General features: G+C 39.5%; 1 protein-coding gene across 1 annotated transcript; it reads right to left on the reverse strand.

Moving 5' to 3' along the window:
• Positions 1 to 311: 311 nt before the first annotated feature.
• On the reverse strand, positions 312 to 1199 carry LOC122013771 (probable CCR4-associated factor 1 homolog 11). The gene has a single exon (XM_042569999.1). It carries the CDS (start codon positions 1197 to 1199, stop codon positions 312 to 314), a length of 888 nt encoding a protein of 295 aa, XP_042425933.1.
• Positions 1200 to 19606: the final 18407 nt, after the last annotated feature.

Genomic DNA, 19606 nt, shown 5'->3' on the forward strand with positions numbered 1-19606 from the left:
CTACTATATATATGACTATCAATAAAAGGAAAAAAAAAATACCATTTGAACAGAGTATGATCACCCAGAACACACGAGGGGATGATTTAAGGCAAAGTAAAACAACAAGTACTCATTATCCAAATTAAGAATTAATATTGACAATTTGTTTGCATATCTGATGATGCGATAACATATAATCTGTACTTAAATACAAAAAGATACGATGAAACAGTGAACAATTAATTTTGTGTACAAATTAAGCTAATGCTGACAGAATCATTATCAACTGTGATAAGCCATGAACTCTAGAGCTAGCCACAACTAGATTACTATTGCAGTTGGAGGTCATAGAGTGTTCCCATGTGTTCTGGACGATCAATGAGTTGTGGATTCACACGAGAAGCGATTTGATAGAACACCTGCCATGTTAATAAGCTATCGGAGCCGGACTGATGTCGAGAGCCCACTGCTCGCTCAACTCGGACGGTAGAGGCCACCCGCTCCAATCCTCCGTAAAGCCCAGGACAATGCTTGCTAAGGTGCTTCACATCGAACACCCTTTTGCCGAAAAAGAAGTGAACGAGGTGCAAGAACTCACCAACGGTCTTTGGTAATTTGGAGTCACATGTCAGCATCTTGACTAGGAAGGCGAAGTCATAGGCGCCTTGGAAGGTAACCCAGGAGACAGGAGAAAAATGGCCAAAGGAAAGCAAGCCGGAGGTGGCCAAGTGGTGGGCGAATCTGCAAGAGTCGATGCCCCATATTTGATTCTTTTGGAAGTCGATGCCATTAGCCTTGAGCAGCTCGACGAAGGAAGGGGCGTAACGGTCGCGGTTGATGTCGAAGTCACGGAAATTAAATTCCCACACGTAACGCACACAAGTGCCGTCGCTGTAGATGGCACATGGGAGGTTGCCGGCGGCGTCGGAGAGGGTGAGACCGACCTGGACGATGCGGAGGGCCTCGACGTTGGCGCGGATCAATTCGTAGCGCTGGGGGAGGGTGAGGGTGCAATAGGGATTTTTGGAAGCGACGACGACTCCAGGATACTCGGTGTCCAATGCGACGAAGGGGTGGAACGGGACGGCGGAGCGGATAAGGGCGAACTCCTCGTCGAGGTTATGAGCCCACACGGAGCGAACCTCGACTCTGCTGGTGCTGGCGGCGGATGAGGAAATTAGCATATCGTTGTTGTTGTTGACAACTGCGACAGCCATGATGAGTTTGACGATATTAGAAATACCAAAGTACTGGAAGCTGGAGATCGAGGAGATGTTAGGTTTCGATCGATCGAGTAGGAGTGGAAACTGAAGGGAAGGGTCGGAGGAGTTTAAATAGAGCAGCAGCAAATCAAAATCAAAATCAAAGCGGGAAAATCGCAAACACACTCAACAGAATTAGTTGCTGCGAAATATTAGGAGATATGTATGGAATTAATCAGGACTTTAAGTCAAGGATAAACCCAGCAGTAATTAGCGAACTCAACTAGGGGTTTAGTATTAATTAATTAATTAAAGTTGTTGCCATCCAATCATTCCTTTTCTTTCTTTAATTAAATTTCACGTACGTGTAATTTCGTCATTATTTGCCTTTTGTGAAATTTCCACTCATTTGTTTTGGTTTGAAATTTTTTTTAAAAACAAATGTTTACGCTCATTTCTGATAAATTAATTAAAAGTATACGTAAGAAAAAAAAACTGGAAATCAAATCCAATAAATGATTGTCCGATCCGTGGATTAATTGGATAAATCATACGTTAAACTCAAAGTTAATTTTAAAACTAAAACCTATTGAGAAACCTCTTAAGTTTTTATTTCATGACGTATTGACTTATAAGATGGTCCTCGAAATTACTTTCTCCTTAGTATAATCTTATATAATTTGAGAGGTGGAGAAATTATTTTACAAAAAACTTTTATAATATTGATACGAGTTGTAACAAGTGGACTCAGGAGATGACATGACAGTCAAAGTCAAGATGACGTAACAATCAAAGTCAATCGAGGAGAACACCTCCCCACCTGGTTCTGATTGGCTGCCCAGCGCTAAAGCTCGCCGAATTTGCCTGGTCAGATTTAAAGTAGTGCGAAAAAAAGCTAACCAACCCGTAATCAGGTCGAACATAAGGGGGTCTATCACACCCCGGGGGAGTCCCTGCCGGAGGAAATTTCGGCAGCATCTCCCCTGTATGGGTGACAATCTGAAACTTTTTACGACATAATCATACACGGCCAACACGACCGGAAACATACAATAAAATAAAAGTAACAACCACGCAGTATAATAGTAAACCCTAACCTAAGCAACAATAAGGAAATCATCTCCAATATCTTACTCAACTACACCCATAAAACTCAAATCTTATATCCTACTCAACTACACTCATAAAACTCAAATCACCAACATACATATATCCAAACCTACCTCTTCTGCTGTCCGGGCAGGCATGTAAAAAAATATACCAGATGAAAACTCATCGATAATAAAAGACCATACAAGATCCAAGTGTCAAAAAGATACAAGTCTGAAAACATAGAGGATAACATAATAAGAAAACCAAAGAAAATATCCAAAACGGAAATCCTCACAATCTGGAGGGAGAACTAGCGACTGGAAATCCTCCGGACAGCCTCAACCTGAAATAGTAATATCAACAAGGTGAGTCAACCCCTCAGCGGGTAACTTATTTATAATCAAGCCAAGCTCGAGCTACGTCTCAGTTCAAGGTATGCTCAACTACGCCGACGGACCACATCCGGCAAGCTAGAACAACCCTAAACTCACTCAAGTGCCAAAAATCTGGAAATCTGTAATTCTGGATCTCTAAATTTGGAATGATGTTGCAGACTGTGGATGAGCATCGGATGAAGCTCAATAACGCGAGCGGACCACCTCCAAGCGTCACTGATGGGAATCGGAATCGCCGATGGGAAGAACACCTCCAAATCGGCACTAGAACAGAGAAATGCCATGAACAGATTTCCGCCGGAGGAAACACCCACCGGAGGCTCCAGATGATCGGAATGAGGCCGCCGAGAAGCTCTCCACTAAGGTTGAAGCTCGAGAGATTGATTGGAGAAGGAATCGGGGTCGAAACTCTAGGAGATGCTCGCCGCGGGATGAAGAACAGCGTGAAGAGATCGACACTGGAAAACACTGTAGCTTCTGGGTTTAAATCTGATCCAGATCTGAACGGATGACTGAAATTGATTTGGAGCTTGATCAACGGTGGAAAGTCACCTAAAATCCGATCCGAATGTACTGATCTTGATCTAGGGTCTGGATCTACTCTCCCTTAGGCCGGATCGACCAGATCTTCACTGGATGGTTCAGATCTGTCCAATCTTCGATGAACGGTCCAGATTAATTGGGCTTTGATCAATGGCTGTATGAACTCAGATTTGAATCAAAACCTCTGGATCTTCATCTATGGCTGAGATCTCCTGCTCATTAGGTTGGATGAGCCAAATCTTCAATGGATGACTCAGATCTGCTTGATTGTAGATGAACGGTCCATAACTCCAAGATTTGATCGTCTCGTTTAAACTCTGATTCGAGCCCAATTTCGGTTCGAATATATCCAAATCCAAGATCCTTTGATGCCTACAAAATAAGAATCAAATATTAGCATCAAATAACACCAAAAATAATATAATTTACAATTAAGCCTAAAATAAAGACAATGCATAAAAATGTGATGTAACCATGATTTAAACCTATGAAATCAACATCAAACCATGCATATATGAATCAAAATAATATAATAAAATCATGGTTATCAGGGGGGAGTGAATAGCGATTAAAAATTCGAGAGTAAGCAACGGAAAATAATTAAGCCAAAGCAAACACAAAGATTTATTTGGTTCGGAGTCTTTTGCGACTTCTACTCCAAGGTCCGCATGCAAGGGTGCTTTCGATGGACAATCACTAATAATTCGAAAAGTTTGATTACAAATTATGTACAGGAATTAATTAGCGAAAAAAAGCCAACAATAAATAAAAAACAGAAACAGAAATAGCACTTTTGTTGGAGAGCTTTCACAACGTCGCAGGAGCACCAAGGAGTAGATCTTTCATTGTTGTGTTGAGTTTCAGCCTTTACCCGTCTTATATAGGAGGTTCGGGGCGCCCGGATCCCTTCGGGCGCCCTTAATATGACGTAACGGACCCAACCAGGATGCTCCATGTGGCGACACTACAAGAAAAACTCTCATAGACATCGGTGGAACAACAGCTGTTTTAAGCAAAAATCAATGTCTTTGAGTATTTTACACCGGTTTTTCCAAAAACCGGTGTCTATAAGTGCAAATTTTCGCTCATAGACATCGGTTTTTAAGCCGATGTCTATGAGCGCCTTTTTTTTCGTTAATAGACACCGATTTTAACAGCGGTTTTTAAAACCCGATGTCTATGATAAAATAAAATAATATAATTTTCCCACCAATACTTAGCCGAAATTTGCAACACTTCACTCTTCCCTCTAAACCTAAACCTATATCGCGCCGTCCACCATATACCGTCGCCTCATCTCCCTCTTCCCCTTCCTAGATCGACGCCCCTTCCTCTCCCGATTAGGATCAACATAGGACGTCCTTGCTTCTCTGTCCAACCACACCGCATCTCCTCCAACTCCTCCCTTTGGGTGAGAAGAGGCTGCATGTGTGGCTTGGAGTCATCGCTGGGTCGCTAGAAGTCGCCCTCCTCCACTCTTTCTCGATCCCATATCTGGTAACCTCGATTCCTCATCCCCTTCTTCTGATTTGATCCCTCCTTGTCGATCCTCGCGTGGCTAGGACTGATCGGAGCTCCTTGCTCGCTGATTTTGCTGCTCGCGGTAGGATTCGGCGCTGCCTCCAGGTGTGTTATCAACTAATCGGTCGACATGGTTAGGGGGAAGACGCAGATGAGGAGGATAGAGAACCTGGCCAACTGGCAGGTGACCTTTTCCAAGCACCGGAGAGGCCTTCTGAAGAAGGCCTTTGAGCTCTCCGTGCTCTGCGATGCTGAGCACCAAATGTTAAGTATTCCCCAAGTACTCCTTATGGTTATCGATTTGTGAACTGGGTAGCAAATGTCAAGTATTTTTGTCTTTCATCCGAAATGAAAGTACCAGTGCTTCCATACTTGACCAATTTGAGCTTGATCAGGAGTTAAATGCATATTTTGCATTTTTGTTCGAACTTATTGCTGAGAGGGGACCTTCTGTGGGTTTGAATGTTAACCTTAGCTGATATGATCTATTTCATGGCCATCTCTTCATTGCCGACTCTGGAAGACTTGGCATTTTGTAAGTAGAAAATGATCTTGCAATTTCTCAGCAAAGTTATGAATTTCTTATTGTTTGAAATTCTGTGATCTTCTGCAGTGCTCACTCTATTTTCATGCTCCTTTTGTCAGAGTGACAAGTGTTTTCAAGGAATAGTAGCAAACATAGAACGTGTCTTAGTGTTTGTGATGCCTATGCAAATTTAAGTAGAAAAAAAAATTAAACAATTAAACTAAAATGATTTATCTCTTGGTAAATGATCACAGGCTACTGAAGTCCTTCCTCATCTTCGACAGTTTCATCTTCTTGATCTCTTGATTGCAAGTACTAATTGATTGAAGTATGCAATGTGTTTGATGAATTTCCTCAAACACTACCCTGACTTGATTTTATCATTTTTGTTTGCATGATTCTCTTGAGTGGTAAATGCTAGTTGCTGTCACTTGTGGTATCAATTCTAGTTTGCCCCTAACACAATTTCATATGCCAATAGTAGTTTTTGTGGTACAGAGGCCTATCCATTTACTGTCGAAAAGATCAGTAAATTGAGAGAGGAAGTGGAGAATGCTAAGTAGGATCAAACTCTTCAAAGTATCTTAGTTTCATCTTCCCGTGACTACTTGATCACAAATGATAGATCTAAGGTGATTCAAATGTACCAGTAGTTGTTTGAGATGTTTAAAGTTTCTGTTAACTGATACACTAAATGCCTCAACATATACTAAATGCTTAATCACTTGTGTCTATAATTATTGTGCATTAGTTAATTTTTTTTACTGATATATGTTGATTTTGATACAGGTTTTTGTTTCAAATCTCGAATGAAAAATAGTGGCTTTGTACATCTCATGCAATAGGGATTGTTGCAGTGAGTTCTCTCCAATACTCGCATAAATCTATAAGAAGCTCAAGGAAATTGGAGAGAGCTTTGAGGTTGTGCTAGTGTCCTTGGAAGACGACAAATCCTATTATGATGAAGCCATAGAAAGCATGCCCTGGCTTGCATTTCCTTTCAATGACAAAAGCTGCGATAAGCTTTTTTGCTATTTTGGTCTCCAGGAATATAAATGCTCTACTGTCATCTTGATTGGATCGGATGGGAAAACTATGAATGCAGATTTAATGAACTTATTAAAGAGTATGAATTTGAGGTATGGGAAGCATTCCCATTTTCTCAGGAGAAGTTGCATGAGTTGTCAAAAAAAGTAAAGGCCATACTTGAGTCATAGACACTCGAGTCACTTCTTGTTTCGGATGATCTTGATTATGTTATTGGAAAAAATGGATTGAAGGTATTCAATTTTTTGCTTAACATTTAAACAGCTTCCGCATTTTCCATATTTTTTGTTGGAGTACATTTTTCCTTATATTTAATTAATTAGATAGTTGAAACTAAAAGGGTTTAAAGAAAGCTTATTGGTGTGTTATGGAAGAGTCTTGACAAAATGAAATTTCTCAAGTTAATGGGATATTTTACAAGCTCACTGTTGACTCAGTTAGTACCCTTAGTAACACCATGTCAACCTCATGCCAAAGAATTTTGTCCATGGTTCCAATTCCATGTAGAAAATTAAATCATAGGTCATCTCAAAAGGGAATGTGAAGACTATTATAGCTAAGCAAATCATAAGAGAAGAACATATTTTCTGACTATAATAAAAAAATACTAAAACTAATGCTTGTCGTTGCACCATATGCGAGAAGTTTATTATCCTGCTATTCTTTTATGAGTGTGTGATCATATTTTCAGTTTGGTATATGAAAAAACTACATGGTTGCATTGCCTATTTTCATATGATTGAATGCATGCCATAAGTTTTTTACTTTAAAACTAGAATAATAACTTTTTGCTTACATATGTTTATGGTATTTCCTCTGCATTCATTGTTTATGGTTAAGTTATTTTTGTTGGATCGAGAAGCGCTAAAGGGTGGGGGGGGGGGGGTGAATAGCACTCGTGGCTTTCACTCGGTTCGGAATCGTAAATCGTTCGATTAAACACTTAAGTAACGCAGCGGAAAAAAGAGAAAAACAACACAAACACGAGGGTATTTACTTTGTTTGGAGCCGAGCTCGAATCCTACTCGAAGGCCCGCGATCCTTGATCATTTACCGTGGGCAACAACTAATAGCTCGAATATAATTACAAGTGAAGTACAATAATCAATAAGAAATAATTAAATTATACCGACGACAATATGAATAACTGAAGATTCGGAGCTCCGGGTCGTCGGGGGGTCGTCGCAGCACTGCGGGATCGTGTCGTTAGCAGCTAGTCGCAGAAGGATTGCTTGGAGTGAGTTGTTAGGAACTGCTGCTCGAACTCCCCTTATAAAGGGTATCCAAGGCGCCTCTAAGTCCTCCGAAGGCGCTTCTATCCCTTCTGAATCGCTCGTGCAGATCAGCGCTGAACAGTCGTCACTTATCGCCTTGAGGGCGCCTTCATCCATCTTTAAGGCGCCTCCAATGGGGCATCCAAGGCGCCTTCGCGCACCACGAAGGCGCCTCCAGCGGGTCTGCGCAGCCACATCACTTTAGCACCCGAGGCGCCTCCAAGCTCCATGGAGGCGCCTCGGACACTGTTCATCCGAGGCTATTCTTTGCACTTTGGTCCCTGCAAGATACATTAATCCTAAATATACCCTGCAGCACAAAGTTAGCACATAAAACATAATAATATAAGTGAACGACAATCATCGGACTGTCCGAGTCTGACTTCGGGTTTCCGACCGGAAACCCTAGGTCGACCCGACGCCTACTGTTCCCTCTACGGGGAACGCGTCCTCACCTACTCCACTCAGGAGATTTACCTAATGCCAATGTGATCATTCAGATCGACTGGACTTTTGCTCGGTGCTCGATGCTTTCGGACTTTCTACTGGACTTCCGCTTCTCGGCTAGTCCAGTCTTTCATCTGGTTGGCGACACCAGGACTTTCCACCTAGGGTTACCCCCCCCCCCCAGGACTTTTGCCTGAAGCACTCGACCCACCAAGACTTTCTGCATAGGGTTACCACCCCCTAGGGTTTTTACCTTACCTAACCACAGTTAGGGCTTTTGCCTAAGTACACTTAGGACTTTCTTGCAATCTCATTCAGACTGTTAGATCACCATAAGACTTAACTTTGAACCCTTTGCCATTATCAAAACTTGGGTTCGATCGTTGGATGCTTCCCGCATTAACAATCTCCCCCTTTTTGATTATGGCAACCCAAATTCAAAGTTAAGTAAAACAAATGCATAAATATATTAATCGGTTTTAAGTGAGCAAGCTTAAGTATATAAATTCAAATAAAAGCATAACTTAATCTAACACTTAAACTTTTGTGAAGCTCCCCCTTAATACAGGACTTCCTTTTTGAATTTTTACTTTTGAATTTCCTACTCTCCCCCTTTGCCATTTATCAAAAAATAAGGCAATTTTCAATTTTTCTTTTTGAAAAACATATTAGGCTTTGAAAAACGGGATAAGAGAAAAAAAATTTCACCTAAACTTTTGAAAGCAATGAGTTAAAATTTTGCAAAACTAAAATTTTTAATACTTTTGGCGAAGTAAGGAATGAATCTGAAGGGTAACTTAGGAAAAATATCTTAGCAAGAATTTTATAAAGTTACTTTTGAAAGGTTGGCTAAGGTTGAAAAAGTTTGAAAGTTGCTATATGAGTCACTTAGCTAAGCCTTTTGCAAACATGAATTTTGAAAATATAGCTTAAGTTAAAAAGGTACTTAGCTTAATTTTTAGGACGAAGAGGGAGTAGCTAAAAATTTAATTTAGGTTATTTATTCAGTTGGTCCTTAAGTCCAAGCCTGAGTCAAGTTAAATAGCAATCAAATTATCTAATTGATTTTGATCAGGTATTAGAGCCCTAAAGTACAAGCATGCTTAAACTTAATATTTTTATTTCCTTCACCAACTGTCTAACCTTTAGCTACTTGCTGATTGCCTAGAGGGCAGCAGCTTTCACTTGGTTAGTCAAGTCAAGGCATTTAGTCCAGTTAGATTTGACTAAGGCTGGAAGACTTGACTTGATTACTGTTAATAAAGTATTTAACGCCCAGACTCATATTGATGCACAGAAATGAGCATTCTTGAGTCCAAGCTGTACCCTATGCATTTCACACCATTCTATGTTTTTCAAACACAAGCAAGGTATACCTAGGTGTTTATGAGATGCTCTGGCTTAAATCTAGGGGAGCAAGATTTCTAGGGTAGAGCCTAAACTAAGTCCAATTTTTTTTTTTAAAAAAAAAAGATTTTTAAAAATATTTTTCAAGTAATTATGAAATTAAGTTTTAAAAGATTTTTAAAATAATTTTGAAAATAAGTTTTAAAAGATTTTTAAAATGATTTTAAAAAGATTTTTCAAGTAATTTTGAAAATAATTTTTAAAAGATTTTTCAAGTAATTTTGAAAATTAGTTTTAAAAGATTTTTTTTTAAAAAAAAAGATTTTTTAAAAGATTTTTCAAGTAATTTTGAAATTAAGTTTTAAAAGATTTTTAACATAATTTTTAAAAGATTTTTCAAATAATTTTGAAATATTATGAATTATTTAATTTGATTTGTAATCCTTAGTCATCTCACCCGATCTAAATTTCAAAGAAGGGACTCCTATAATTTTTGTGAGATGATTTATGGTTCAATTTTATGGTTTGGTTTAACTTTGTGTTAGATTTATGTTTAGCTTTGGGTTCAACAAGTAGGTATTCTTTGGATAAACTTCTGGGCTATGGTGAGTCACAAGGACATCATTAAAGTAATCACGCCTTCGAGGTTTTTCAAATAGTCCTATCCATTGAACTTAATACAAAACCTTGGTCTAACTAGTTAGGATCCATAAAGGGTAGCTTCGGTCAGTTCCACTTAGCCAAATGCACCAGGTCGAAGCCATATCTTCTTAGACATGTGATAACTAAGCTTCCCCAACGTACTATCATCCAATACTTCACCAGTATCGTGGGTCAAGTTAAACCTAAATCCTTTTAATCTAACCTTAATTACCCTGCTGGGTAGTCTACTCTTGTTTACCCATTTCAGGTAGATTAAGTTGGGTTACTGATAAACCCTAATTTTGTCGTGAAATGGGTATCAAATAATTTCACCGAATCCCTTTCTACACTAATGCAGTATAGGATAACTCGGATCGTCTCTCTCAAGGAATGTAAAGGGTAGAATGATAGTCTTAGGATCAATTATTGTTGGCTTGGGGTTTTCTGGATAAATTGAAGATTTCAGAATTGACTTTTGAACAAAGAGAAGAAGAAAGGACCTAAAACTATGCTACATTTGTAAATTCAACTAATGGAAATTAACAAACAAAGAAGCTAACTAATCTAAACTACTGCATTGAAAGAAATGGCAAACAAGAACAACCTAATGCAACAATTAAGCAATTCTATTGTGTAGAATCAAGAATCAAGAACAGTGGCTTTAACCGAAGGTTTCAAAGCAATAGCAAGGAAATTTGAATCAACTATGCATTGATCAACTACAACAAAATAACAATTCAATCAAAGATAAGGAAACTAATTAAACTAGGAAACCCTAGCTTGGATCTGATGTGTATCGGAGGAAAAACTCAGTGATGAAGATAAGATAAATTCGGCTGGACATGGATCAAGATCAGAGGAAAAGAAGAAGCAAACACTTATGATGGTTCAGATGGGTGCGGAGTTTCAGGGAAGAAAGATCGCCGGCCAGAAGACACAAGAATCGGCTGAGACCGCCAGATTCTTCACCTTCTCTGCTTCTTCTTCCTCGCACGAAGTCGCGGCAGTGGTTGAGATCAGATGATCGAAGTGGCATCGCCGGTTGCTTGTGAAAGATCACCGGAGGAAGGGAAGTGCCCTTGACCTTGCTTGCTCGCCGGCGGTGGAGTGGATCGGAATCGCCGGAGAAGGATCGCGCCTCCTCTGTTTTGACGCGAGGACTGTAGAAGTTGACCACGGAACACTGTAGCTTCTCATGTGATTTAAAACAGATCTCAGATCTGTGATGAACGGCTGTGATTTTCTCGGATCGATCCAACGGTGGCAATTGTTGGAGGATCGGTGGCCGGCTTGAAGGGGGGTTGGATAGACGGCACCCCCAAATACTCGCTTTCTACACTATTGTTAGTTTACGCAGCGGAAATCTAATACTAACTACAAATATGAATACAAAGAAAGCTTAAGACAAGAATAAGAAATGCAAACCAAGCTAACACGTTGTTTAACGTGGTTCGGAGATTAGGGCTCCTACTCCACGGCTGTCCGTAAGGTGGACGATCCCGATCCTTCGGTGGATTAGCCCCCGGCAAACTCCGGCTATCTCAAGTCGCTCCTTGTGGGTGGAGAAACCTCACCACAAACTCACCAAGACCTCTTGGATTCCACAAACACTTGAGCACTTGTAGACTACTAATTAGACCTTAACCAAGTCTAATTTCGTCGCCTTGGCCGGCCATACCAAGCTCCTTCTTATAGAGCTTGGAACAAATCAGAACCTGATTTGCCCGTTACCAGTCGACTGGTCCTTGCACCAGTCGACTGGTGCCAGCCCAACGGCTATCTCAACGGCTCTGCTACAGTGCATCAGTCGACTGGTCCATACACCAGTCGACTGCTACAGTACGCTACAGTAACTGCTACAGTAAAACCCTAAAACTAGGATTTTACTCCGAGTACAATCTCTCATGCACTCGTACCCTCACGACTCATTTGACTCTTCTTTGCAGCCTTGACCTCTTGCCTTCAAGCTTACTTCCTTTGGCTCTCGTCCCTCGGATGCATCCAAGCCCGCGGCTTGTCTCCAATGCCATCCTTCGCGTATGCCTCGAAGTCGCTTCCCTCGGCCATTGTCCTTGCTGCCTTGTCCATGGTCCCTCGAATGCTCCATCCTTCACCGGACCCGAAGCTGTCAACCTGAGTCACATGTGTCACCTGCAGTCCTGCACAACTCAAGTACACATCAAATAACAAGGGTAAACCTAACTTAAACCCTTTGCCCAAACACCAAAACACATGGCCCCGTGGACCATTGGGATTGCTCCAACAATCTCCCCCTTTTTGGTGTTTGGCAATACGTTTAAGTTAGGGAAAACAAATAGCAAATAAACATGCTAATACAATGGACTTACGATGCCAAGGCTACACACTTGGACTTACTCCGCCGAATGGACTTACGTTGCCAAGGCTACACACTTGGACTTACACCGCCGAATGGACTTACGTTGCCAAGGCTACACACTTGGCAACCGCCGAATCAAAATGCAAACATGCATTAGAACCTATCCCAAGGCTCCCCCTACACCTACGCTCCCCAATGAGCTAGGATTTTACCACGGGCTTTTTAAGAACCTATCCCAAGGCTCCCCCTACACCTACGCTCCCCATTGAGCTAGGATTTTATCACAGGGCTTTTTAAGAACCTATCCCAAGGCTCCCCTATGCAAAGGCACTAAAGGTTTTCCCAACTAAACCTTAATTCTCCCCCTTTGCCTAACATCCAAAAAGATCTCCAACAATATCCCAATTGTTGAAAACTTATCATCTAAATTGACCCTAAACTCATGTATTTATCCCCCTTGGATCCCATACATCTAAACGAGTTGACATGGTCAAGAACAGCGCTGAAAAACACTTTCAGGCTGGTATCAGTCGACTGCCCTAAGTGCCAGTCGACTGCCCCCTTCGACAGAACCTTACAGAAACATTCTGTAGTCGAAATTTACTGTTACCAGTCGACTGGTGTCGTCAAAATGAGCTTACAGAAACATTCTGTGCTCAAAAACACTGTTACCAGTCGACTGGTATCTGTACCAGTCGACTGGTACCCTATTTCTGAAAAAATCAACCTTTTCAGGCCAACTTCAGAAATGCACCAGTAATTCCCTAGACCTCCAAAAATTCCCAAATTTTGTGGAGAGGTCTATTGTACTAGTGTCTACTTGGGAAAAATACATTACAAAATGTATCTATCACAAATCCCAAGATTGAAACAAAATCCAAAACTAGCTAAATGGTTCAATTGAACCTTGACCTAAAGTCCTAGTTTTGGCTTCCTTTTGATGTATTTGCCCATACCAACCCACAATGCATCCCTAGCATTGGTTTATATGGCATCTATACATCCAAAACCAATTATCATGCTATATAACCCCAAATGTCATATTTCTTGCATGAAACACAATCCATGTGTGCCAAATCCCTAGGTTTGAGACTCAAATCCGTCTCTAAACCATTTGGCACACTCCATGGCTCCTCTAGACCCCCAAGTAGAACCCACCTGAGATCCATTGGCCATGGGTCCCAAATTGACTCTTGGAGCTCCCCCTAGAGCTCTTTACCTTAGTCACCTCCCTAGGTGACTCATCCACAATGGCTAGGCCACCAATTGTTGGAGCAATCCCAATGGTCCACGGGGCCATGTGTTTTGGTGTTTGGGCAAAGGGTTTAAGTTAGGTTTACCCTTGTTATTTGATGTGTACTTGAGTTGTGCAGGACTGCAGGTGACACATGTGACTCAGGTTGACAGCTTCGGGTCCGGTGAAGGATGGAGCATTCGAGGGACCATGGACAAGGCAGCAAGGACAATGGCCGAGGGAAGCGACTTCGAGGCATACGCGAAGGATGGCATTGGAGACAAGCCGCGGGCTTGGATGCATCCGAGGGACGAGAGCCAAAGGAAGTAAGCTTGAAGGCAAGAGGTCAAGGCTGCAAAGAAGAGTCAAATGAGTCGTGAGGGTACGAGTGCATGAGAGATTGTACTCGGAGTAAAATCCTAGTTTTAGGGTTTTACTGTAGCGGCACTGTAGCAGTACTGTAGCGCACTGTAGCAGTCGACTGGTGTATGGACCAGTCGACTGGTGTATGGACCAGTCGACACCAGTCGACTGTAACGGGCAAATCAGGTTCTGATTTGTTCCAAGCTCTATAAGAAGGAGCTTGGTATGGCCGGCCAAGGCGATGAAATTAGACTTGGTTAAGGTCTAATTAGTAGTCTACAAGTGCTCAAGTGTTTGTGGAATCCAAGAGGTCTTGGTGAGTTTGTGGTGAGGTTTCTCCACCCACAAGGAGCGACTTGAGATAGCCGGAGTTTGCCGGGGGCTAATCCACCGAAGGATCGGGATCGTCCACCTTACGGACAGCCGTGGAGTAGGAGCCCTAATCTCCGAACCACGTTAAACAACGTGTTAGCTTGGTTTGCATTTCTTATTCTTGTCTTAAGCTTTCTTTGTATTCATATTTGTAGTTAGTATTAGATTTCCGCTGCGTAAACTAACAATAGTGTAGAAAGCGAGTATTTGGGGGTGCCGTCTATCCAACCCCCCTTCAAGCCGGCCACCGATCCTCCAACAGCAATTGCTCCAAATCTGTTCCAAATCTTCAGATCTTGATCAATGGTTGTGATCTACTATTCTTTGGCTTGGATGGACCAGATCCTTGATAGATGACTTAGATCCGCTCCGATCTTGGATGGACGATCCATATTGCTTCAGAACTTGATTTCTTCAATTAGCCCTAGATTTGAATCCAAACTTGGTCTGATCTGATCAAGTCCATGACCCTTTTGATCCTACAAAACATATAACAAAATATTAGCATCAAATACCTCAAATATGATATAATTTGTAATTAAGTCCACAAATGAATGTAATTCATGAAATATGATATAAATGTGGAATTAACACATGAGAAGATCAAATGACATGCTTATATGAATCAAAATATCTATACAAAATGATGGTTATCAAATTCCCCCACACTTATTCTTGCACGTCTTGAGCAAGCAAACAAAACAAAGAAACAACTAGAATTCATCTCCCTAACATTTTCCTAGAAATACCTAGAAGATGGTAAAAGGAATTTAACTAAGACCATCTAAAAATCACAAACAATCATGAATTCAATCCAAACAATAATCAGTAAGTATGGTGATTTCAATCCAATTGAAAAATTAAGCAAGTTGCAATCTCACGAGGGATTTACCTATTCTAACTCTCACACTCAAAATTGCATATATATGGAGCTCACTCAATGCAACTCACAACATTTCACTACCATAAGCTTGCTTATTTTCTACTTCTCCACCACCATAGAACATAACATACGTGAATCAAAAGGAATTTATCAACAAGAATTGAAATGGAATCAAAAAGAACAATGAAAGTGAATGAAATAGACAAAAGAAAAGATTTCAATGAAAAATTGAGAAGATGAGAATATTGGAGGAATATACTTGATGAGTTGACCAATTCGATGTGAAAAGAGATGAATACCATTTGTTTTCAACAATTCAAAAGACCAAGCTAAACTCCCCTTCAATTTGATGGCAAACCAAAAATCTTGATACTCTATCTTCACAATTGATACTCCCTTGATGTGCCATTTTTTCTTCTCTGTTTTTCCACTTCCATTCCAGCATTTGGAACTAAAACAACCTCACATCAACTTATAAAGATGAGTTCCCTCCCCCACACTTAAATTGTTGGCCGTCTCGGACAATACCATACATCATGAATCCAATGACTTGCTATTCTTCTAACCACTGTTTTCCCTTTTCATTCTGCAGATTTAATTTTGTAGCAGAAAAGTTCAAGAGTTAAGTGGTTAAACAACATTAAAAGATGAACTATCTCACTGCATAAATTGTTGATAAGGCTGTACTAACAGAAATTGAACATATCATACGATATAATTGCTTGATACTCATAGAGGTTTGGCACTAAACAAGTACTTGTAGGTATTAGTTTCATTCTGTGTTCCAGCAAGGAATTTGGACAATTCAGCAATCAGTTCCATTCACAAAAGCAACAAAAACTTAATTATCAGAAACTTGTAACAAGAATTGGCATGCATCATGCTACAATTGATATATTCATTCACCACTTTTATTAGCTGCAGAAAATATCACCAACCAGTAACATCTTCATTTGCATATCAGATTTCAGAAAACCCAGATTCAGAATGTGTCAAAGATCTCCATTTGCAATTGTTGCTGAAGCTTGAATCTGGATTCTAATTCTACATAGCTGCTGTATTTCAAGAATCAGAATGCTCACTTTAAGCTCTGCAGCTTTTGATCACAACCCTGTAATTTCACTCCAACTTCTAAACTGAACATTTGTTCCCTAGTCATTTCTGCATTTGTTAATACAATTCAGACCTCCTTATTCCTGATCAGAAAATGCCTTTATCAATTTTTGAAATCATATTTGTCTATGGTTATTTCACTGCCTTCCCTGCTAAGTTAAGCTGCCACAAGTTTCAGAATTACATCCACTGAAATTGCATGCTTTAAACCATGGAAATCGTATTCAATTCATATTCTGAACAAAAACAACAAGAGAAGTTAGCACAAAACAGGGTTGAGATGCCAATTTATAATCTCTGAATTCCTGTCAATTCCTATTCATAGCTTCCACTTTCAGTTTCTTTTTCTGCAGATGACATTTGTTGTCTAATCATCTTAAAGTTTTCATTTCTATTGCTTAGGTACAGAATTTAAACAAGGCTAATGAAACATCCATAGCAGTTCTTGAAACTACACTTCCAGCAACGAGATTAGATGAAATTCCAACTGTTTTTACAGAATTCTCTAGCTCTTGTTTATGAAAATCCTGCACAGCATATTTTGAAGTTGTATACTTTGAGGAACTAATTCATTGAAGTTGCCATTCTTAATTGTTTTCATACTAACACAGAAGCATTAAAGATTGTCTGCTTCGGAAGAACTCACACTTCAAAACTGGCCGAACAGATAATAGATTGCAGAAATCAGCAGCTGCTGCATTCTTCAGTTCCCTTCAAATTATGCAGCTTTCGGTCACAACCCTTCAAAGATGACTTAAATCGATATTACAGCAATTCATTAGCAACATTAGCTATCCAAACAGATAACAGAATCAGCAACCTTCTTAACCTGTAGCCTTTCATCAATTGAACGAAATCAGTAATTCCTTTCTGCAGAATTTTCTTTTTCTTCCTTTCTCTGTTTCTGATTTTTCAGATTCGAACTTCGGGGATCAGTCTAACATTTTGGGCTCTGAACTTCCAGATTTCAGCTTCCTCTTGAACCAACACAACTTGATGAGTTGATTGCTGTAGCAGCATTTCCAAAATTCTTTTACGGTTAATGCTAATCTGATTCAACCTCAAAGCCTTACTGCCATACTTCAGTTTCTATATGATTTTGCATATTACTGTTTTTTTTTCAGAAATCAAGTACTTGTTGTATTTACAGCAGATCCCAAACACCCTTCCTTCTTACTGCTTCAGTGATCAGAAAGTTACCACCAAGAATTCAATAAGTGAAGGATCCAACTGAATTCTACAGCAACCAGTAACTTTCCAGTAGCACTTTGAGGTTGAGGTTTCCATTTGGCATAATATGCATCTCAATTTACTTAGCGCAGTGGTATCAGAACATTGGATTCTTACAGGAACCAGATCTTAATTCAAGCACCAGAAACTTCTGCATTTGGAGTTAGAATTTCATTTCAGAACTTCCAAAATTGAGGTTGGTTCCTGAAATCTGCAGCCTAAGACTTCAGTGTCAAAATTAGAATTTCAAAATAATTTCAACTTGAGTCATAAAGAATCCATCTTGGAAAAGGATGTCATTTGACACTGAAATAATAGGTGCCTCAATTAAATTAGTTGCTAGTAAGTAAACAACAATCAAAATTGACACTAACAGTTCATAATTCATTCCAAACTGATCTGCAACTCTTATCTAAATTGCAATCAGCTTCAGAAATCATTACTAGAGTGTAGGCTACCATTTCTTTTACTTCAACATCACAAAGATCCACCTCACTTCTTTTGTCAGCACGATTTAATCATCTAGAACCAATTTATGCCTGAAAATCTCTCCATCCAGATTTTTTATTTGTTTCTTTGCACATCTAAATGTCCATCAATCGAGCAATATCTCAGAGAGCAGCAAGAATCAACTGAATTGGAAATAAAGCTCTGTCCATAAGTAAGCAAACAGACATTCAAAATCAACTGAATTGGTAATGAAACTCTGCAAAAGTAAAAACTCAGTTTCTCCAGCAAATGCATCTTTAGCTGAGCAGTTTCAGCAATAGACTTCATTCACATTGCATGTTTCTAATCATGAAAAACTTGAAGAGTATATGACACCAATTAACAATGAAGATTGGATTGCTACACTTTGATTTTTTTAAATCAGAAAACTGCAAACAGAACTTACAGCAATCCAGTAGACCCTTTCCTAAAGCTTCTCCCACAATTTCTTCAGCAACACTCTGATATTTTAGATATCCTAGTAACAGAATTTCCATTACGATTTTGAATTGCTGAGAACACTATAATAGCAATAGCAATCCTTGCAATAAAAATATCTGAAATTAGCAAGGTCTTAGCTCCATTCGAACTTTTTTGACAAAATTTTCCAGCTTCTAATGGAAATTGTCCACAGCACATCCACACCCCATTCTCTAGTACCAACTACTGATAAATCACACTTAAGAAGAGTTCAATTACTGGTACACTACAACATCACCCTTGTAATGATCTTCCCACAGACTTCTATTTTTTCATAACTGTATCAGGGTTGTACCTTTAACTCATGCCATTCTTAAGCCACTCCGTAGATATCTCTTCCTAAAGAATATATCCAACATACATCAAAGATCAAATGAAAACCTCCTTTAACTTAGGCATATGAAAAACATTTCCCCCACACTTAGAATTTTGGTCATCCTAACTCATCAAGCAATCAATCCAACACTCTCAAGAATTAAGACAAAGCAAAGATGGTGGAAGATGAATTTATTAAATGAATTATTCAAATAGAATTCAAAGGAAGAAATTAAAGAATGGAAATAGAATTCAAAGAATAGGAAAGAAATATCCTTCATCATATTCTTGCACACAAATGTTATTGTGATTTTGAAAAGAGGCAAAGCAAGTTCTAAAGTTCAATGGTCATGAGTGCATATCACACAAAAAGAAAATAGAATATAGGCCTTTGGTGGTCCTCTTTAGGTAATTTTTGCAATCAAACTCAATTAATCAAAAATGGAATCTACCACCACACTAACCAATATCATGCAAGTAGAGCATTCAATTATGTCAAATGACCTAGAGCTTGATGGTTCAAATTTAAGAAACTTTTACCATCTTAAAAGTATTACTAAAACAATTTCATGGAGAATTTTATTCAAAAAGGAAATGCTATGTAGACTACAAAATGCAAAGTATTAAGCAAAATGCAAATGTAAAGTATGAAAGTAAAAGAAAGTGTAAAGCAAAAAGAAAAGCAAGGAGAAAAACAAGGAACAAACTCCCCTTCATTCCCGGTGGTTGAAGAAGATTTAAAAGTAAAATCCATGTCGGTAATGGAATGAT

Source organism: Zingiber officinale, chromosome 8B (assembly GCF_018446385.1).
Source record: "Zingiber officinale cultivar Zhangliang chromosome 8B, Zo_v1.1, whole genome shotgun sequence".
Taxonomy (NCBI): Eukaryota; Viridiplantae; Streptophyta; class Magnoliopsida; order Zingiberales; family Zingiberaceae; genus Zingiber; species Zingiber officinale.